This window comes from Halyomorpha halys, unplaced genomic scaffold (genome assembly GCF_000696795.3).
Source record: "Halyomorpha halys isolate HHAL.00 unplaced genomic scaffold, Hhal_1.1 Scaffold183.1, whole genome shotgun sequence".
Lineage (NCBI taxonomy): Eukaryota > Metazoa > Arthropoda > Insecta > Hemiptera > Pentatomidae > Halyomorpha > Halyomorpha halys.
Window position 1 is genome coordinate 1,073,250 of NW_027114717.1, and position 20,210 is coordinate 1,093,459.

The 20,210-nt window shown below is 32.8% G+C and overlaps 1 protein-coding gene across 1 annotated transcript; it reads right to left on the minus strand.

Annotated features, from left to right (window-relative positions):
* Positions 1 to 3,229: 3,229 nt before the first annotated feature.
* On the minus strand, positions 3,230 to 9,871 carry LOC106679184 (uncharacterized). The gene is made up of 3 exons (XM_014418184.1): positions 9,689 to 9,871; positions 5,571 to 5,695; positions 3,230 to 3,913 (listed from the first exon to the last, which is right to left on the minus strand). Exons 1-3 carry the CDS (start codon positions 9,857 to 9,859, stop codon positions 3,571 to 3,573), a joined length of 639 nt encoding a protein of 212 aa, XP_014273670.1. The 5' UTR covers positions 9,860 to 9,871; the 3' UTR covers positions 3,230 to 3,570.
* Positions 9,872 to 20,210: the final 10,339 nt, after the last annotated feature.

The window sequence follows — 20,210 nt, forward strand, 5'->3', positions numbered from 1 at the left end:
CATGTCACTATGTCACCTACAGCAAATTTACTTGTTGTATATGTGTGTATACAGTTGTAAATATCAATAAATAAATTATTAAAAAAAAAAAAAAAAAAACCTTATTAACTAAATTTACATTATTATACAAAAGAGTATAAAAGCGAATATAAAATAAAAACAAAATAAAATTTAGTTCGAATCCCACGTAGTCTTTGGGTGTACTCCTGGCAGAACACTAGGTTGTCCGATATTTCCTTTCCGGTCATCGTCTCACCTTCTCCAGAAGTATGAAGATAACACCTGCTACAACTCTCCTATCCAGGATGTGCTGAAGAAACGTTGCTACGTACTCCACTATATCCCCACTTCTAGTGTTAATGACCGTCCATTGAAGTAGAACAAAATAATTTTGAAAAACAAAACATATACAATAACATTTCTTATATGGTGATATCTCGATTCAAACAGTAAAGACACAGGGCCTGATAAACTATCACCACTTAGCATTGAACAGTCGTAACGTGTTCAAAAATCATAACTGTCACCTTCTCATAACCAAAAACCCACTCGTGAACTCGGGGTGTTATGGTGAAAAAAAAAATACGAGCGATATTTTTTTTTTCACCATAACACCCCCATGTCTACGCAGATATAGCAAGTGTTTATTTCACCATCGTAACCGTAACAAAATTTCATGTATTATATATGTATGAAGTACTAATTTTCATTTTAATGATGGGTACCAAAAAAGAAAACTCCCTATTATTAGTTAGTTTAGTTAAGTTGCCTTTTTTAATTTAGTCCATAAGTTAAGAGTCTTCTCTAACGTATTTGTACTTCACGATTGTCTTAGTTGCAGTTGGTGTTGGACTTGCCTCCAGACGGCGCCTCTCTTATTAACTACCTTTTATTCTTTCCTACCAACTTTCTTCTCATTCCTTATTCTCTTTTTTCCCTCATTTTATTAGTTATGTTCAACAAATCTTATTACTGTTGTCTTAGCTTATATGACTGTATATTTACATCTTTAATTTTGTCATTTTAATTATATATTTAATTAATAATATAATTAATTATAAAATTTTTATTCATATTTTCTTATATTACTCCAATTTTAAATAATTTCCAATTTCATACATTTATTAATTTTGTTAAATCACATATATTTAGTATTTTCTTTTTTCTTTTAATTGATTTTGGTATAATTATTTTGCCTGTATATTATTATATATAGTTTCATTATTCTTTAAATATTACACTATACAAATTTCTTCAATACTACTTATGTAACTATATTGTCTGTTCTCTTCTCATGTTCCTGATTTTTCTGTAATTCAATTTCATCTGTTGTTATCTAGTTTTTTTTTTTTGAACTATTGGCCATGACTTTGGCCACGTAACATATTAATAAATATGTTTTTACCTACTTTTGATCTTCATCTCATATACTATCCACTCATCAATAACCTTATTCTTTTTGGATTTATAAAAGAACATTTCAGATTTATTTCAAACTTTAAGAAGTGGATAGGTAGCAATTTACTAATGAAGTTGATCCACAATACACAAGTCCAAACAGGCATTATTTGACGTTTTGGTATTCTTTAGAAAAAATATGTAAAAATTAAATAAATAGAACAAACGTACTGATGCTTTATAATTTTTTATTAAAATTAACCCTTATTGGTCATAAGTAACCTCTCACGTGACAAGAGTACTTTATCGTGTCGGCATTGTCATAGTAGGTGACAAGGCAAGACATGTTTAAACTCGCTACAGTTTTAAGTTCATGGGCAAATTTGTTTTTGAGATCTACGGTGGATTTGTTGTTGGAGCCCCGGCTGATACAACTTTATGTTTATGGACAAATATATAATAACACTGTTTTCCTGCCTATCTTCATTAAATATGATAAGGTTGCTATGTTGCGTCAGTTCATCTCATGGCGTATACACATGAGAGCTCAACGTGGAAGTTAATGTGACTTTTTGTCCACTAACATTACTTGTGCTATTAACGACCACGCTAAACTCAGTGTGACAAATTGCTGTCACGACAGTTTTACTGCCATGATTTTAACAATCAAATAGTTACATCATGGTAGTTGCTATCAATTTTGCTGTCATTACGGAAACTGTACAATAGTTAACTTTCAAAGCATGTGCATGTGATAGTTAACGTGACTGTTGCTTCCTGACATTACTTGTTCTATTGACATTGAATATACCCTGACATTGAATATAAATTATGCACCCCTACGTAGAGTCCCAGGTGTCAGCGGACAGGATAGAGAAGTTGGGTCCCTCTGTCGCAAATGTAACAGAGAGCCGGAAACACCAGCACATGTGCTGGGGAAATGCCCCAACAACTCCCTCCTCATAACACGCCGACATCATGAAGTGACATACGAGTTAATGAAGCTCCTAAAAGAAAGAGATTTTGCCTGCTTTGACGAGGTCTACTGTGTAGATACGGATGGATCCACAAGATATACGGATATATTTGCTTTTTCTAAGAAGGGGATGTCGGCAATCATTCTGGATCCCACCGTGAGATATGAAAATAATGACCTTGACCAGGCAAATAAGGTAGATAGTGAAAAGAAGGAAATCTACGATAAATGTGTCCCTTTCCTCAAGGAGAAGTTCCGTGAGGGCTTCGGAGAACGAGACTTCGACGTGAGAGGCCTCTGGTTCGGAGCCCGTGGAACGATTCCCAGCACAACTAGGAGCTTCATGGAGGAGCTCGGGGTCGATGTCCAGGACATGCTAGGATAACATAAAATATAATACTCGATTCCCTAGGAATCATCCACCACTATATGCATGGAAATTAATAAATAAGGGAGGTATCCTGAGGAAGGATGGCAATTTTAAATTTCATATCTAGTTTGTTATTTTATTTATTATTTTTAATATTTGTTACATTGGGGAATTCATGGAGAGTGAATTTGTCGATCAAATGAAATGAAAATTGTGATATGGAAGGGACAAGAAAGGGAAATAAAAAAGGAATAAATTGAAATATTTGTATTTAGTGAGTAGACTGGAATTGATTGTAAACGAAAACTGTGGAAAAAAAAATGTTTTCTTTCTATTTTATTATCATGTAAAACTATGTAATTTATATATATGTCCGTTCACGGATTGATCAGTATGCTGTGTAATGTAGCAACCCAATGTATTTGGGCAGCATGAATGAATAAAGCATTCTATATTTATCTAACTAAGTGAAAATAGGCCAAAAATAGTGTTATATTTTTTATTTAGATATCAATTTTATAATTAATAATTGTTAATTCGGGTATCACTACGGTAAAACGTAATTTTATTGTGTTATATATAATTTGGATTTAATCATATATTATATTATATTACTTCACTTTATCAAAATATCAAATTTAAAAAATACAAAAATATAATAATAATATAGTAATAATCATTATTGTGAGGACGGCAGTACGAGCTGGTAGCGAGTCGTGGGCCTCACTGACTGCTTGAAATTGAGGTCCGCTCCTGTTGTTATCCGATCCCTGCTGGTATTATTTATTATTTAAACAATGAAGATAAAAATAAAATCTATTAAGGATTAATCTTCATCTTCCACCTGGGCAACTATCGGCCTCCCTTTGAGGTACATGAGTACAGGAAACACATCCTGAAGGATTTGGAAGTTCTTGCTGGGTTCCGTCTTGATGTCCTCCGCCTCGTCGTACTCCTTTGTGAAGAGTTCTACGGCAGTGTTGAGGAGCCCCTGTGAGAGTGTGGGCAGTACTTGCTCCGGGAACGGGGGTTTGGTCCCGTCGGAGAACTGTATCGTCTCGCAATCGTCGAGCCAGACGAAGATGGGTTGAATTCGCCAATCGGATTTGTTCCAGACGGCGACGTCTAGTTCGATGTGGCATCCGCTCAGCACCAGGTCCACTTTAGGCCTGAAAAGGGAAAAAATAATTTGCTTATATTCTTACTTTTACTTACCTACATACAAAATATATAGTAAGGGGACGTATTACAATTGTTAAATATTTGGCTCGCAGTTAATAATAACCCTTTAATTGCATAGCTATATGCATATTTTGAGTTTATTACAATATGATTTAGTACATTTTTGGTTTTAACAGCACGTTTTTCGGTTTTTACGGTAGGAAATTATGGCGGGAATGCTACTGGAATGTGAGAGCAGCAGTTATGAGAAAATCGACTAACCATTTGTACCCATTTATACAATCGATTTTTTACCATTTTTCGACTTCTTCGAAAGCGGCTCTAAAGTATTATAATGTATCAGTGTACAATGAAATGGTCGACTGTCAAGTCTATATTCTCATTGAAAGCTTGACAGGACGTAAGTTTCTGAATTTTGAAAATAGCTTTCTCTAAAGTACCATATTTTAATTGGAAATGAAATATATAAACTACGAAAGAATTTGATATTTAACTTAAGGAGATAAGAGGAAAAAGTTTTTCAGGTTAATACACTTTTCCAGAAATAGGAGTAGTAATACAGACTTATTAAATACCGTTGGAAAGCCAATAATTTTAGAAAAAAAAATTTTAACACAGAAAATCATTGAAGGTAATAAAGATTGAAGTCATATAAATCTAAGATCGGTTCGAAAACAAGGTTTGGTTTAAACTGGTTAGAGCTTGTCCATTGTGTTGTTCCGTTTCGCCAGTCTGTTAACTCTCTTCATGTAATCGCAGTTATAAAGTAATTAGTATTTTTTTTCACTTAATGAAATTAATATCTGAGCATTTCGGTTGGCTGAAAGACTATTATATCTATAAGATCATATTTAGTATTTTAAAAATTGATTTAGTAAAATATTATAATTGAATAAATGGCTGAGTACAATTAAAATTTTATTGGTATTATTGTAGCTGAGGGAGTTAAGCGACAGCAGCGGTGCCCGTCCGAATCCGGCCAGGGGGTCGACTTTAATTTATGTGGTGGTCCCTTGAAATAAATACGTTAAAAATTTGTGATGAGAAATATTATCAAATATACTTTAATGTTACATAGTTAATCTTTCAGCTAAAGGATTATTTGAAAAATTAGTCTAAGAAAGTATTACCACAATAAATGATAGAAAATTATCTATTCTGAAACAGTAATTAATTATTTCAACTCAAAGTAGGTTTGTAAGTGAAAGTCGTTTGATACACGCTCAGCATCAATTTTTAAAGAATGTATCAAAGCTGGTTTAAGGTTTTTGAAAAGAAAGCATTACGTAAAATATTCGGACCGGAAAAGGATAAGTTAACCAGAGAATTCAGAAGGCTACACTCAGCTGAATTAAGGGGACTGGATCGTTTACATATACTTCAGGTTATAGGCGTATAAAATGGCCGTGTAAGGTTGTAAGACTTAACATAAACCGACGGGTAAACGTCTGAGGGATAGACCGAAACGTAAATGGGAGGATTAAGTTAAAACTAATTTAGGAGATTTGGGTTTGGAGGGACGTCAGTGGACAGAGTATGTAGGGAACGATTGGTTGTATCGGCATCGAACCTTTATTGAGGGTTTACTCGGGTTTACTGAGACTTTATTATTATTATTATTATCAAAATTGGTTTATCCTTTACCTGTTTTCCTGAGATATCGTGATGTTCCTGAGCACTAGCAGCTCCAGTGAGTTCAGTTGTGTATATTTGTCTGGATAAGTCACCGTGCTTTTGGGAAGGAGTTGCAGAGGAGTTTGTAAGCTCACCTGTAAATCAGAAGGGAGTTATATCGTCATTTAGTTCTGAAGATAAAAAAAATTATAATAAACTCGACATGACCGGTCCTGAAAAATAAATCTTGGCACCAGGGATTGGCAATAGTACCAGGAGGCCCACTTGCCGGATTCCTCCCTTTCCAAATACCAATTACTGCAGGGCAGGAGTACCTCATATTGCCTCAGAAGTCTCTCACTGCACTCATAAAAAAACTCCAAGTAATACCTTAGGGGCGTAAGATGGACTTATGAGTAGAATGTTGTAATAACAGTGTTAATAAATACTGAACCAACGGGTAAGAATCAGATGGATGGACCAAAACGTAGGTGGGAGGGTTCCGTCCATACTGATCTCTTAGATTTCGGTTTGGGCGTACATCACTGAATAGATGCACAGAGGCAGCGATTGACGGTATCGGCATTAAAACTTCGGTTACAATAAGCCTTTATTATTATTTTTTCACTTGGTTGTATCAGTAAATAATAAGCAAACTTTATAATAGAATTTCTTCTGAAAGAAAAGAAGATGACATCAAGACCTACCCAAGAAACTTTATTGGAGTTCTAGTAAAAGGTAAATTCTGCATAAATCTGTAACATGCCATTGTAATATCAAATTTATTTGGAGTATATTTATATAATACAGCTGTAAATTTCAATGAATAAATAAATTTAAAAAACTCACAAACCGTAAAACATGATTACCATATTTAAATCGTTATCAGAATTATATTTTTCATTTTAAGGATAACCTGAAAAGGTTGGAATTGTTTGTTTAATCTTTTTTATTTTTTCATTTCCATTATCAATAAGCCGTTAAGAGTACAATGAAGTTTGTTTTATCCGAGCGCCCTTTGTGTTTTGATTGGGATTGTAAAAGGGCTCTCTTCGATAAACAGTTAATACCAATTTCGTTTACACTTGACACTTTGTCTCTTTCCCTCTGTCAGATTTGAATATTAATTCCTCTTTGAGGAAAATATTTGTTCCAATTTTAATCCGGTTTATGTTTATTGTCGATATATGATTGGCACGGTGTGTTATTAAATGGCCTTTGAGAATTTTGATTCTCTATGGTGTATATGATTTAAATATGGCCTAAAATACAAAACTCGAGGCTAGAAATATTCGTAAAAGGCGTATTGGCTCATAATCATATAAAAGATGCTGTATAGGCACAAGATACCTCAAAACGACTATTTCCGTTGAAATTTATTATAAAGAAATTTATTTTCCTCTTATTTCATATTACTGACCTATAGTATCCTTTTATAATACTCCAATTATCCGTGTCAAGTAGATCACCTATCTAGGACTAGATCTGGACAAACGATAGCCTTTGAATCCTCTTTTTGGACAACACATACTAGACCAGTGATTTGCAAAGTGGTCACCACCGCCCCCTGGTGGGTGCTGCAGCGATTCAGGTGGGCAGTGATGGCTACGCATTTGGGGGGGGCGATGAATAACATCAAGGGGGTGGTGATAGTATAAAAGAAAGAAGAGGAGATTTAAAAAAATTGATTTATGTATTCTGCTCATTACGCTTATTTTTTCTTTAAACAACGTACTAGACATACTCTCGGTTACCGCATACTCGCTCACTTGCATTGAAGTATGTGATATCGCGCACTGCTACTGTTCATGGAACCACTGAATGCCTTTCAAAAACACATTAGAACTACGTGCATTGCAGCAGGGAACTGCCACACGTGCGATGCGTCGATCGCAAGACCAAAGCCTAGAACGGCAGTAGTAGTACTGGCTACTGGCAGTATTGCCAGCAGATTTTGGAGCGCGCTATGAATTAGGAGATTTATCCGTAATTATTACACCTTATATGCTATGTATCGAGGTTTTAACATTCCGACAACAACAATATGATAGATGTCGTTATATGATTTAGTCACATCTGCGAGGATACCTGTTCCCCCGGATACCCCTGTCAACACACTCAGAGGCAACACACTTGGTCTTGTTGTCAGAGCTTTTCACACATCTCTTGCTATATGCCGAAGGACAGAAGTCAATTAAGCTGGTATAAATCCTTCTTAGAACTTTCCCACCCCTCTCGGGCCTAGGGGAGACGCTCACCAAGGGGGCGTTGCCACCTATGGCCAATGAGGAATTAGATTCGGAAAAGTTAACGCCTCTAAAGGGAGGAGGGAGAAAAGGAACAGGACAATGAGATCAGGAAAAGAGGATTGAAGACGAGGACAAAGAAGCAGAAGAGGCAGCAGAAGTACGAAGACGGGCTAGACATGGACTTGGAGAAGTCCAAAGAAGGGCTCTTTAGAAATGGAACTCCACAGCTTAGACGACACCGATGGCTACAACAGAACTAGGGCAAAAACACATCCACGACATGAATCATCCAAAGCAGAAGCTATTAAGATATATTAGGTAACAATTAATAATGTAATTAAATATTTTATGGCAAACCAATTATCTGAATGATTTCAATAATTTTAATAACATCATTGTAAATAAATACTTAGTTCCTGTATGTAGTTTATTTACTATTATATTATACAGTACCACCCCTTATTATATTATATTATTAATGGTAACAACATTTTATAAATCAAAAGGTATTTAATTGGTAACTGGAAAAGAATCCAATTATAATAATAGTTTTTTAGGACTCAATATAAATCAATTAACTTATTTTGAATAATTGCCTTCAGCGATTATCCTGGCATCCCGATTTCGAGCAAATATTAGGAATATTTTATTTAATGGAATTTAATTTTATTAAATTAAATTTAATATTTTATAATAATATTATAATAGCAAATATTACTCAAATAAAGTGCTCTATAATTTGTAGTAGCACACCTTCCTCCTAATTAAGACAATTTCGAATGTTTTAACGTTTTTTTTTGTCTTACATTCTATTCTAATTTCAATAAATAGTTTCATAATTTCAAAGTTCAATGTTTCTAATTTACACCTTTATTTACTATATTTTACAAAAAAGGTAGACACATTAATGCATATGTATTTCCTATTAATTCATATTAAAATTTAAAAAAAAAAATCCAGGGCGCACTTTGTGATATTTTTCCTGAAAGGGGGTGGTTGGACAAAAAAGTTTGGGGACCACTGTACTAGACTAACAGTTTAAACTTTCATTTAATTACAAAATACTAATTTACATTACAATAATAAGGCATAGATGGATTAGTTGGAGATATAAATCCTTTCCTTACAAACTCGTAAACTACTTGTTTCCAACATTGCTTCCTTACATGTGCCTGATAAGCCTGCAAGGTGCTTGAAAAGAAACTGACCTCGAGACCTTCTAATCTAAAAACCTTATTGCTGTGTCACATACGTTTATTTTTTTCCTTAAGTCTGTATCTTTCTACTGTAATATTTAAATCACCTTTACAAATAAGATGGGCTCGTTATGTTGTAGGGCTCAGTAGCGAACGTATCTCTAAAATGTTAATATCCAGTGGGTAAAAGTCGGAGAGGTGGACCGAAACGTAGATAAGAAGATTGATTGCGTTCAGGTTGATATCACAGATTTGAGTTAGGACGTGTATCATTGGACAGATGTATAGTGACAGCGATTTTTAGAACTCAATAGCTCAAAAAATAAAATTTATATTTTATAATACGTCGTTAGGTAGATTTGCCTATGTTTTGGTATTATCGGGTGAGGACAAGGAAACTATAAAACTATAAAGAACTAAGTTATAAGTAAGATCTCAAAATGAATACGGATAAAAGAAAATATAAAAGGATACTTGAAATGTTCGTAAATACTAACGCTACGGGTTAATATTCGTTGGCTTGACTGAAGTGTAGGTAGGACGATTGCTTCTGATGTAGATTTGGGGTACCTTTGGCTACACTAAGCTTTTAATATTATTTTTTTTTAGTACAGAAGGTTTTGAAATTCAGTAAATAAATAAAAAATATATATTCATGTAGACATGTAAAGGTAAATTTGTTGATGTAAAGATATAAACTCACGGTAGCTTTTTCCTGGAGTAAGGATACTCCACTTCCGAACTCATACTCGAAGGATAGAGCACTGTCTAAGAAGAGCCCGTTGAAGAGGTCGACGAGGACTTGAAAGGTGTCAGGTTCGTAGGCCGAAGCACCTAAAAATAAACAAGAGCATAATAGTGTCCACAGCAACATCCTGTAACCTAGTGAGCGAATGAGTCGTATTTTTTTTACTTGATTTATAGGCCTCTACGTTATCTGTTTTCTGTAGATAACAAGATCAGGAATTTATGACAAGATATGATACACTGATTTCAAGAAAAGGTGATGGAAGTTCAAATATAGTGTTGGGAAACAATCTAAGAATGTGTTGAAACATTTTGTGGGTATTAACTCTATGATACAGAAGTTTGTAAATTAGTCATAGTTTTATATATGATGTATACAGTAAGGGGAGTACTTCGATTCTGAAATGTGTAAAATATTTTTTAAGATCACCAAAACCTATAAATAATAATAATAATAACCAAATCCCGCAAATGATTGGTTTCTGGGATTGTGACTTCTAGATTAGATTAGATTAGATATTTATTCAGGGCGATCAACATCTAGGTTATTACACTCTTTTTACTTTATTTATCTTCTTGTCTTTGACATTTGATTGTTGAATGTAGACTATTTCCTTTTTACACTGGTCGATATTAGTGGATTATATTTGAGTATGAAGTTGAGTTTTTTCAGAAATTTTATTATTTTGTCTATGGATTCTGCTGAGTCTTTCAGGGCCAATTCTCTTGTACGAGGAATTTTATTATTTTCGAAGGCTTGACGAAATGAAGAGCATTCTTCAATTATATGCTTTATCGATAATAGGGTCTGTCAGGTTTGGCATATAGGTTGGTCCTCTTTTGTGATTAAGTGGAGGTGTGTTAATTTGGAATATCCTATTCTTACTCTTGCAACAACCACTTCTTCTCTTCTGTTTCCCCTTATGGCACTTGTCCACTTTTGTGTGTTTTTTTAAACATGTCTTAGTTTATTGTTGAGTGGTACGTTAGCCCACATTGAATCCCAACTTTGTCGGATTCTGTTCCTTAAAAATGCCTTTATGACTTTCGGCTTGTAAATTTGAAGTGGTGGAACGTTCATTGTAGCTGCCTCTTTAGCAGCTTTATCCGCTGCCTCATTTCCAGCTATTCCTGAATGCCCTGGAGTCCAGAGAAAGGAAACACTTTTTTTAAGATGTTTTAGCATGTCTATATAGTTGTTAATTTTGTCTATCGTAGGTCCGCTTTGTCTGAAGTTTGATAGACTCTGGAGTACAGACATTGAATCTGTACAAATGAGTATGTTTGAGTATTCACTTTCTATGGATAAATGAAGTGCTGTTGAAATCGCCTGAAGTTCAGCTGCAAATATTGTTGAGTATGTGGGTAATTTATATCTTTTGGGTGTCCCATGTATTATTATTGCAAAACCAACATTTTCATTTTGTTTGGAGCCGTGACTTCTAGAAGAAACTATTTCTCATTTTATTTAATTTTTTCGGTCTTCGTTTCGTCACGATTATCTTTAGAAAAAATGTTTCAAGTTGTCAGGTAACGCTGGTTTAATTTCCAAGAAATTCTTATAAATATAATAACAATAATCTGGAACTCTACGATCCATGAAGGGTCATGGGTTCAGTACTTGGTAAGAAAGCACTGTTTTTAGAACAACGGTTATACAAGGAGTTGATTTTTTCAAGATTAAGGGTACCCACTTTATGAGGCTGGGTGGAACCCAGGAAGGCTCCAGAACCCACAGGGCTGACTCAGGGCAGCATTGTAACTTACAATATAATAATTATTTGCCGAAGCCGATTTAGAACCCGCGTCCTTGGTGTTATAATAGTGCTTCACGATTGTGCTTCGACACATTAATGTTTATTTGTTGTGTTGTTCTATTGAAAATAGTATGAGAGTAGGAATTAAGTTCGTATACAACGCAAGTATTACGGCTTATGGATAGAACTTAGACTAAGTTCCTCCAGTTAGTCCACACAGTCAGTCCACAGAATCACTCACGTGACTCACTCTCCTTCTTACGGTTGCTGCACTTACTGGGCTGGTCAGTAAATGCAGCAACCATTCAACAGCGGTACAGTGAAAATCATATTTACTGCCACCGGTCAGTCGGATTTCTTAAGTTCAAGTTTGAGTAAAATATAATGTCTTTTTCTTTATTTAAAATGCAAGATGTGAAAAAAAACAATTTCAAAGATCAACTTTTAAGAGTAATATTTAATTTTAATTTATAAAGTTCAATTTGTATAGAATTATTATTTTCTGCGTTTTAAGCAATGTTTTTTTAGTTCATTTTTTCCTTTTGTGGTTTGTAAAAAAGTGGGTTTAAGTTGATTTTTGTGTTTTATTTATTTATTTATCTTTACTTTCATTCTAGAAGTTAAATTGTTATTTTTAGTTTGATGGTGAAAATATACGTTGTATTTATGATACTGTTTGAAGTACTTTTTCTCTTGTTTATACTTTTAACCTTTAAATATTATAATATTTATTGAGGTGTAGATGCTTGACCCTATATTAAGTATGAACGGCAAAAAAATAAAAACAAACAAAAAATTATTTATTCGTGCTGACGTTTCGATCTGATTTTCAGGTCTTCATCAGGGAGTTTAGGCAGAAACTGTTTTGCCAGAACCTCTGACGAAACTTCCTGATGAAGATCTGAAAATCAGGTGGAAAAGTCAATACGAAGAAATAATTATTTGTTTATTTGCGTTTGTTGTTGACCGCACCCCGACCATCTTCTCTACTTAATAATATTTACTAGTAATTATATTTATTTTATAATGTCTGGTAGTTTTGGTTCATTTTGCTCTCCCATTGCCGCCACACCCTTTTGGCCAAAGCGGGAAAGGCATCTCTCATAGTTGAAAACTATTGTTGTTCTTGACCACATCTCTGAACATCTTCAAATCCACATATGGTGAATTATCTATCATCTATCTGTCTATCATCTATATATAAGACAAATGTAATAGTATTAGTTTGTACTTTTTTATGAAACAGATCTCTTTACGTTTTCCGATAACGCGTAGTTTGATTTTTGTGTATTTTGATATCTTTTGTAACCCTAATTTTGTCGAACACTGTGGATAAAATGAATATAAACATGATAATCTCCTGTAAACTTTCAGTACAAAAAGAAGTCATCTTCCCCCATTCCATCGGTGGAGTAGTGAATTTTACATCTTAAAACCGTTCCACTACAACAAGGACCCCGTTGTATCCTTCTTTCTTTATCGCTATTTTTTTTTATTTTATTTTTTATCCTATCCTCATTTGAATACGAAACCAGTTAAGCCTTTATTCTAGATGCTATAAAGCTTGTTATTCTCTTTCTTATTCGGACTTTAATGTTTCGGAAAATATATTTCCTTCTTTTAAAATATTTATACAGTTTTATGTCTGTTGTAATCATTAAAGAAATGTACAACATTTCTTAAATAAAAAAGAAATCAATGTGATGAAAACATAATAAAAGAAAATTTTGTTATTCAACAAACACAGACAGTCTAAATACATTTAATGCAAGCACAATAGACTAATTTAGTTTTTTTTTACTTGAAATATAGACAATATTAACTATGTCAAAATTTCATTAATAATGAAAAAAGAATAAGTAAAAAATATTAAAGGATATGGTAATTAACTCAAGGAGAAAAAATGAAAAATATTTTTTCCAGGTTGAAAATAAATTTTTAGATATAAGAGTAGCTAAAAAAAGTATATAAAAAAAAATATGTATCGAAAATTGTCTTACAAAATAAATAAAAGGTTCGTTCTAACACAAAGCAAGACAATTGGCTAGTCGACGCGTGCGCAGTTTAAAAACTTTTCACATAATAATTTATTATTTATTTATTAATTACTTAACTTATATTTGCGCTTTCGAATTGATATTATGATTGAATGCATAAAATAATTCTTAGGATTTTTAATATTGTTTATATAAAAAACCACCCTGTCACAACGCAGCCCTGACCACGCTCTTCATATTTTAAACGACTTTATTTGAAAATTGTTTAAACATTTTTCTTGTTGAAAATAATGAAGTATTTTCTACTCTATTGAGGATAATACATATCTGATAAAAAATATCAATTAATTTTACATTTATAAAATGACAATTTCATTAGGTCTCTTTCAGCGAAAAAATTACAGTAACGTTCCAGGTCACATCAGCACTAAATATACAATTTCAGTTTCGTACAACTTTTTTATTTACTGAGTTATATATGAATCTTGGTTATTTAGACTTAAGGGACATAAAAAAATTTTCATTGAAAACACAAATTCGAAATTTTTCATGATCTCAACAATTTCCCTTTTCAACAATTTCCCTTTTCAATGTATTCTATATTTAGGTTAGTAAACGCCTCTCTGCGACAACTATGCATAGATGACTATTGATTGCAATGGATTAAATTTAACGGGACGAGGAGGCTTGAGGCAGATAAATCTTTAAAATAAATAAATAAACATATAAAAGGTGGCTATAATTGAAAAAGAGAATGTTACCCCCACCATCCAGGGTAGCATTACTTATCTTACTTTTAAAACAGACACTTATAGCGAGTATAATGGTCGATGTACGCCATGTAACAATCTCACAAGAGAACATAAATACAAAAAAATACTGAAACTACCGAGAGCTATATACAATTACTATCTACACAGTACTACATACAGCTTGTCTCCCAGAATGCCATTCGACTTCTTTAGATTATGCATTGATTTTTCTTATCTCAAAAATCTTATGTGGAATATGAGAAAGTGGGGATAGTTTAGACCTAGAGGAGAGGGATGTTGGTAGATAGGAGTGCCTCTGGAGGGAGATTTCTAGACTGGAATAGACAGAACTTGAGCTTGCGTAACAGCTCTTTCTGTTTTTCATAATAGTACGCGTGGCGCGAACAATAATTAGACCGTAATAAAAGACTACTTTACGATACTTTGTATTTCGGACGGTGGACGGAACTAATGCAATCCTGGATGGGTTGCCATAAAAAGCTGAAATCGTGAGAACGTACGTTGTTCTGGCTTTTAGGTTTTGAGTTGTAAATTCTCGTGTTGCCTTTCATATGTGAGAACACTAGGCCCGACCGTTGCTCAGGTGTTTGCAGCCTGAGAATTACAGTTCGAATCTGACCTGGTAAGACTTATTTTATTTCATAGTGGTCCCAAGAAATGAAAAACATGACCTCCATCATGGTTAGAATATGTTGGTCACCTCTCGATAACCCTCCGTATTTCAGAAGTGACAAGAAAGGGGGTCATAAAAAATAGTGTGAGAAGTCTCAGACAATTTATTTAAACATTTAAGTTAATAAACAAGGCTATTTGAAAATAAATAAGCTATTATACTATTGTATAATATAAATATTATCACATTTAATGTTTTAAATGTAAAATGCTTTGATTCTGTTGTAGAAAAATTATTTTATTTCTCGCATAAATTCAATTTCCATACCTTAGGTAGTAGGGAAGTAAAACAAAATATTTTTTTTTTTATTTAGTTCGCCATATTACATTCTATACAACACTAGTTCAATGAATTTTATAACATTGAATAAAAGCCTCGCCTCAGACGAGAGTGGCGTAGAAAACTTGAAAATGGAAAAGCCACACTTGACCTTTGACCTCAGCTGACTCGATCAAGTTCCCTTACTTTCCTTTCATTTCATCACCTTCATTCATCCATTGAAACTTACACTGCTAGATTACTTTTAAAACGCAATAGTTCAAAAATAAAATTGATATTTTATGCGTTCTAATAAAAATACTATACAGAGACCTAAACGTAAGTAAATCATATAAACTATAAATAATGTTTAAGAAGCCTGGTAAAATTCAATTATATAAAGGATCCTTGCATAAATGTGGGTGTTAGGTGTTGGTATGTAAAGATTATTTCATGGTGACTATAAATAAAATTGGAAGAGTATAAATTAACTGTAAATGATGAAAACTTTATTTCAAATCTTCTATCCTCGCTCCGGTCCCAAACCATAAAAAACACCTCATATCTGTGTCTAGGAACAAATATCCATCTAGAAACAAATCATGTTACCTTAAAGTGGATTAAGATTGTATTTATTTGTTAAATTTACTACTTTCAGTCAGTGTCCTTACTATCTTTTAGTATATTTCATTTTGGATTTTGTTTTCTGAGAATTTTTTTTTTTTATCAAGATGGTGTAAAAAACAAACTTCCTTTTGAATATTATCAATATTCTGTATTTTTTTGTAAACATTTCGGGTTCCCCCAATTTCAAGTATTAATATCTATGTAATAACAATATGTTAATTAAAAATAATAACACATAAGGAATATTAGTACTTGAAGATGGAGAGAACCAAAACGTTGTACTAACAAATACAGAATATTGATAATAAAAAATGTATATTTCTTGTTTATATTTTTATTAAATATTTTACTCTTCAAAATGTATAAATTTTTTTAATTTTTTAAATTTTATTTATACATTCTATTATATTCCTATTACCTTATAATTATTTTACAAATTTAAATGTATTACAGTCTAATATCTGAGTTTCAAATTTCTGTGAAGATGCTCCCACTCTGCCTATTTTCTCCTGCCGTAATCTTCCCGTTCTGATCTTCATTTTCCTTCTAGAATCTATACTATTTCTGTGTTATCATCATACATTATTCATTTGTTTATCCATTTACCTAGATTTTTTATTGTACCATACTCATCAATTTCTTCCCCACACTTTCTTTTTTTTAATTTTACGTTGTTTGTTATTACTTCAACATATCATTATTTCCAATCCATTACTCTAGTAGTGCATTAGCTATTCTATCACCCATTAGTGTACTTTTTTTTTAATTTATATTCTATTTATATATTTGTTTTAGTTTACTGAGTTCGATTTTTATATATAATCTGTTTTACAACTTTATTTGTTTTGTTTATACACGTCATGTCTTTTATCTCGGAAAGATTCAATTTATACTATATTAATATCTAGTGATTTCCTTTCTAGATATTTCTTTATAAAAAAAATATTTTCACGACACAGATGTTTCGGAGTTCTCCTCCGTTAGAGTACTTCCCCAAATTTGCAAACATAACGTGAATTAGGATGTATGTAAAGTTTATTTCAGTGTGATAAATGTGATGTTACCAAGGAGATAGCTGGTGGTTTCCCGAAATATTTTAACTATATTATAGTTTTGTAAAATTCATGAAGCAAAATTTATGGATTTTAATCATAAAGAGCCTGGAAGAGACAGTATATTATTGTTATAATTGCGTAATCCATATAATTTTATTAATATGGTTTTTATTATTTTTATATCATCGTTGTATTATTTTTAAAATTAAAAGTACCCTGAAGACGAAGAACTCTGAAACGTCGGTGTTATGTAAATATTTTTTAAAAATAAACTAACATTTGGAAAGGATAAAAAGGAAAGTTAATAAATATTTGTTACAATGTTAGTATCATGTTCTCATTAGCCCTGATAAAGCACTATAAAGTGGAGCGAAACGTCTGTTATTAATATTTTTTTCTTTAGCGTATTATTTAGTATAACTTAACTTGTATATGGGCATATATTAAGGGGAAGGTAAAGTAGAGTGGCACAAAGCTTTATAGAATACCAATTTGACTACCATCCACTAGTAGGTGAATGCGTAATGGAGGATTTATTTAAACTCTAAGCCGGGTAGTATGTGAAACATGTGTGATGCGCGCACCGCAAAATATTTTTGACACTAATATCTATCCAACTCATCGCGCAGCACAGAGATGAGATCTGATGCGCCCGATAAGCGAACCTTCTATAGGATTCAACAGGTAGTGGGCTGGGTCTCGCCCCATTTGATTTCTCTTGTCAACACAAATTGTCCTCAGCAATTCTGCGATTTCTTCTTTCTCTGCTATCTCTTACCATCTAGATCGATTAAATTAAATTAGTGAAAAATTTCTGTTAAATATATTTTTTAACAAAAAATTAAAAGGATCTCTTGTGATTGGGTGCAGGAATGCTAGTGCAACCTAGTTCACCTCAAGTTGTGGAGTGTTGGTCTAACGAACCTCTCTAGATGATTTTGATATTCATCTAGATCAGTGGTGGCCAAATAGTCAATCGCGAAGTCAATTTGGGTTGATCGTCGATCGCTTGCAATGCCTGCGGTGGAATTCCGTGTACAATGGACTTTGAAGCGATTTTTTTTTTGATTTTTTATTTTTATACCAGATCGGATATTTTTTAACAGTTGATTATGAAGGGGTATAGTCATACAAATGACAACCCTAACTATATAAAATGTTCTTATTAAAAGAAAAAAATAATAATAATAAAATAAATAGATAAGAATAATGCTTCTTAATATAAGAGGAAAGTAAAATTAATAATAAAAAATAATGATATTGGTACACTTAAATAAAACAAACAATTGTCTTCTAATAGTAAAAAAAAACAAGTTAATTTGAAAAAGGGGAGAGAGAAGAAAAGAGAGAAAAAAAATAATAATAAGTAAATAGAGGTAGTGTGACTATGAATTATTTTTATATTTATTAAAAATGTATTAAAGAATGTCTTGCAGCATTCTGGGCTTCAGTCTTCGGGTTGAGGTTGGGTTTTCCAGGTTGTAGGCCACTGCTCCTTTAACTGTCGGCAACTGGGAGTGGAACTTCATGAACCATTTTTTGATGTAATCCTCTTTGACTCCATTTGTAATTCGCGATGCAATTGGCTATTTCTTATGAACCAAGGAGCATTTGAAGCGATTGTAGAAGTCAGAACTTTCTAGCAATAGCTGTTAATTACCCATGTTCTTTTAATGTTCCTGGGCACGAGTTTTTGACCCTTTAAATAATTATTTTTGTTGTTTTTTTACGTAGATAAAATTAAGTCATATTATTCTTTCATGATACATTTTCCTGGCCCAAATAAAATTTGATTTGAACGGATTTGAACTATTGAAATCAAATTATCACCCACACCGTGCAGCTATATAAATACTTTTTCATATTTACGAAAAAATAGTACAACCAATAAATTGCATTGGATAAAAAAAAAAAAATTGCGTTTTAAGTTATCAAAAATCTATATTGAAAAATACTCGGGAAAAGAAATTTTTTGGTACTGCATGTACGGAATGCTGCTATCAAAAGTTTGGTCTAAAAAATTATTTTTTCCATGAGCCTATATCTCGAAAACTAGAGAAATGATTTAAAAAATAAAAAAAATATTTTGAACATATTTTTTTACCTATCCACCCCTCGCTGGAATGCACCTGATACTGAAACACCGTGAATAAACACAGTATGCATTTTACATCCCATCTTTCCCCTTCGACTACGCCAATGAGAACAAGTCGATCGCGACACGCTTATATATAATTCACAAAGTTACAATTACAAAGTAAGAAAGTAACAATTACAATTTACATTTTACAAAGTTACAGTTAGAATTGGCATAGCTATTAAATTACTATATTAAATTATGCATCCACTTATACATTCTGGAATTATAGTTGGAGATTATGTGATCATAGATATAATGATTTTTTTTAAATTGAAAAAGTTTTGTTATTTTTGTGGGATCTTCTTTAAACATCTGTAAATCTGAAGAGAATCGGTGTGACTTATGAGTAATACATTCAGTGAGAATGTGCCTAACGGTGAAATCGTTTCCGCAGTAGCGACACATCTTTTTTCATGAGATGACCGTGGGTGAATCGAGTATCCGAAGACCGGCAAGAATCATCTCTCCGTAGCAGATTCAAGTTTTTGGTTAGATATTTCACTGTCTGTTGGACCATTCTCAACTTGTTGTCTCTCGTAATTCAACATTCGTTTAGTCAATAAATAACATATTTGAATGTTAATGATGTTACGTTTTGACCTGACTTTATAGCTAATCTGGCCTGCGAGTCTGCCTTTTCATTCCCGGTGATCCCATCCCTGGTAGGCATATAAACAAGACCCTATAACCCATGTTGTTGAACGTTTTCAAATGCTGCTTCAACTCAATTATTAAAGGGTGTGTTGAAAATGAATCTTGTAAAGATTTGAGGGCAGATTCCGAGTCAGAACATATTGCAAACTGCGCGATTGAGTCCGAAGAGTTCTGGAGTGTATACCGCAGAATATGGTTGTTGTAAATATTAGTATTCTACTCTTGTAATTATAGCAAATTTCTGAATTCAAAAAAGTCTAGTACGGATTTTGAAGATTTGTTATCTGGAATTTAAATCACACCTTTCAAGTTTATTATAAAACTGTAATATAGCACTCCTGCTTTAATATTTAAATTTTCAAATTAAATTTCCAAGAACTTTTAATCAGGCTAATTTTAGTATCCATGTTCGGCATTCAAAGACCATTAACCCTTTGCTCAAAATATTAAAATAACTAATCGGAGAATACCTTTCTCCTCCTCTTCCAATGATCCATTAAAAGTCTTCTGAAACTAGACTTCTCGTACATCTGTTACTATCTCC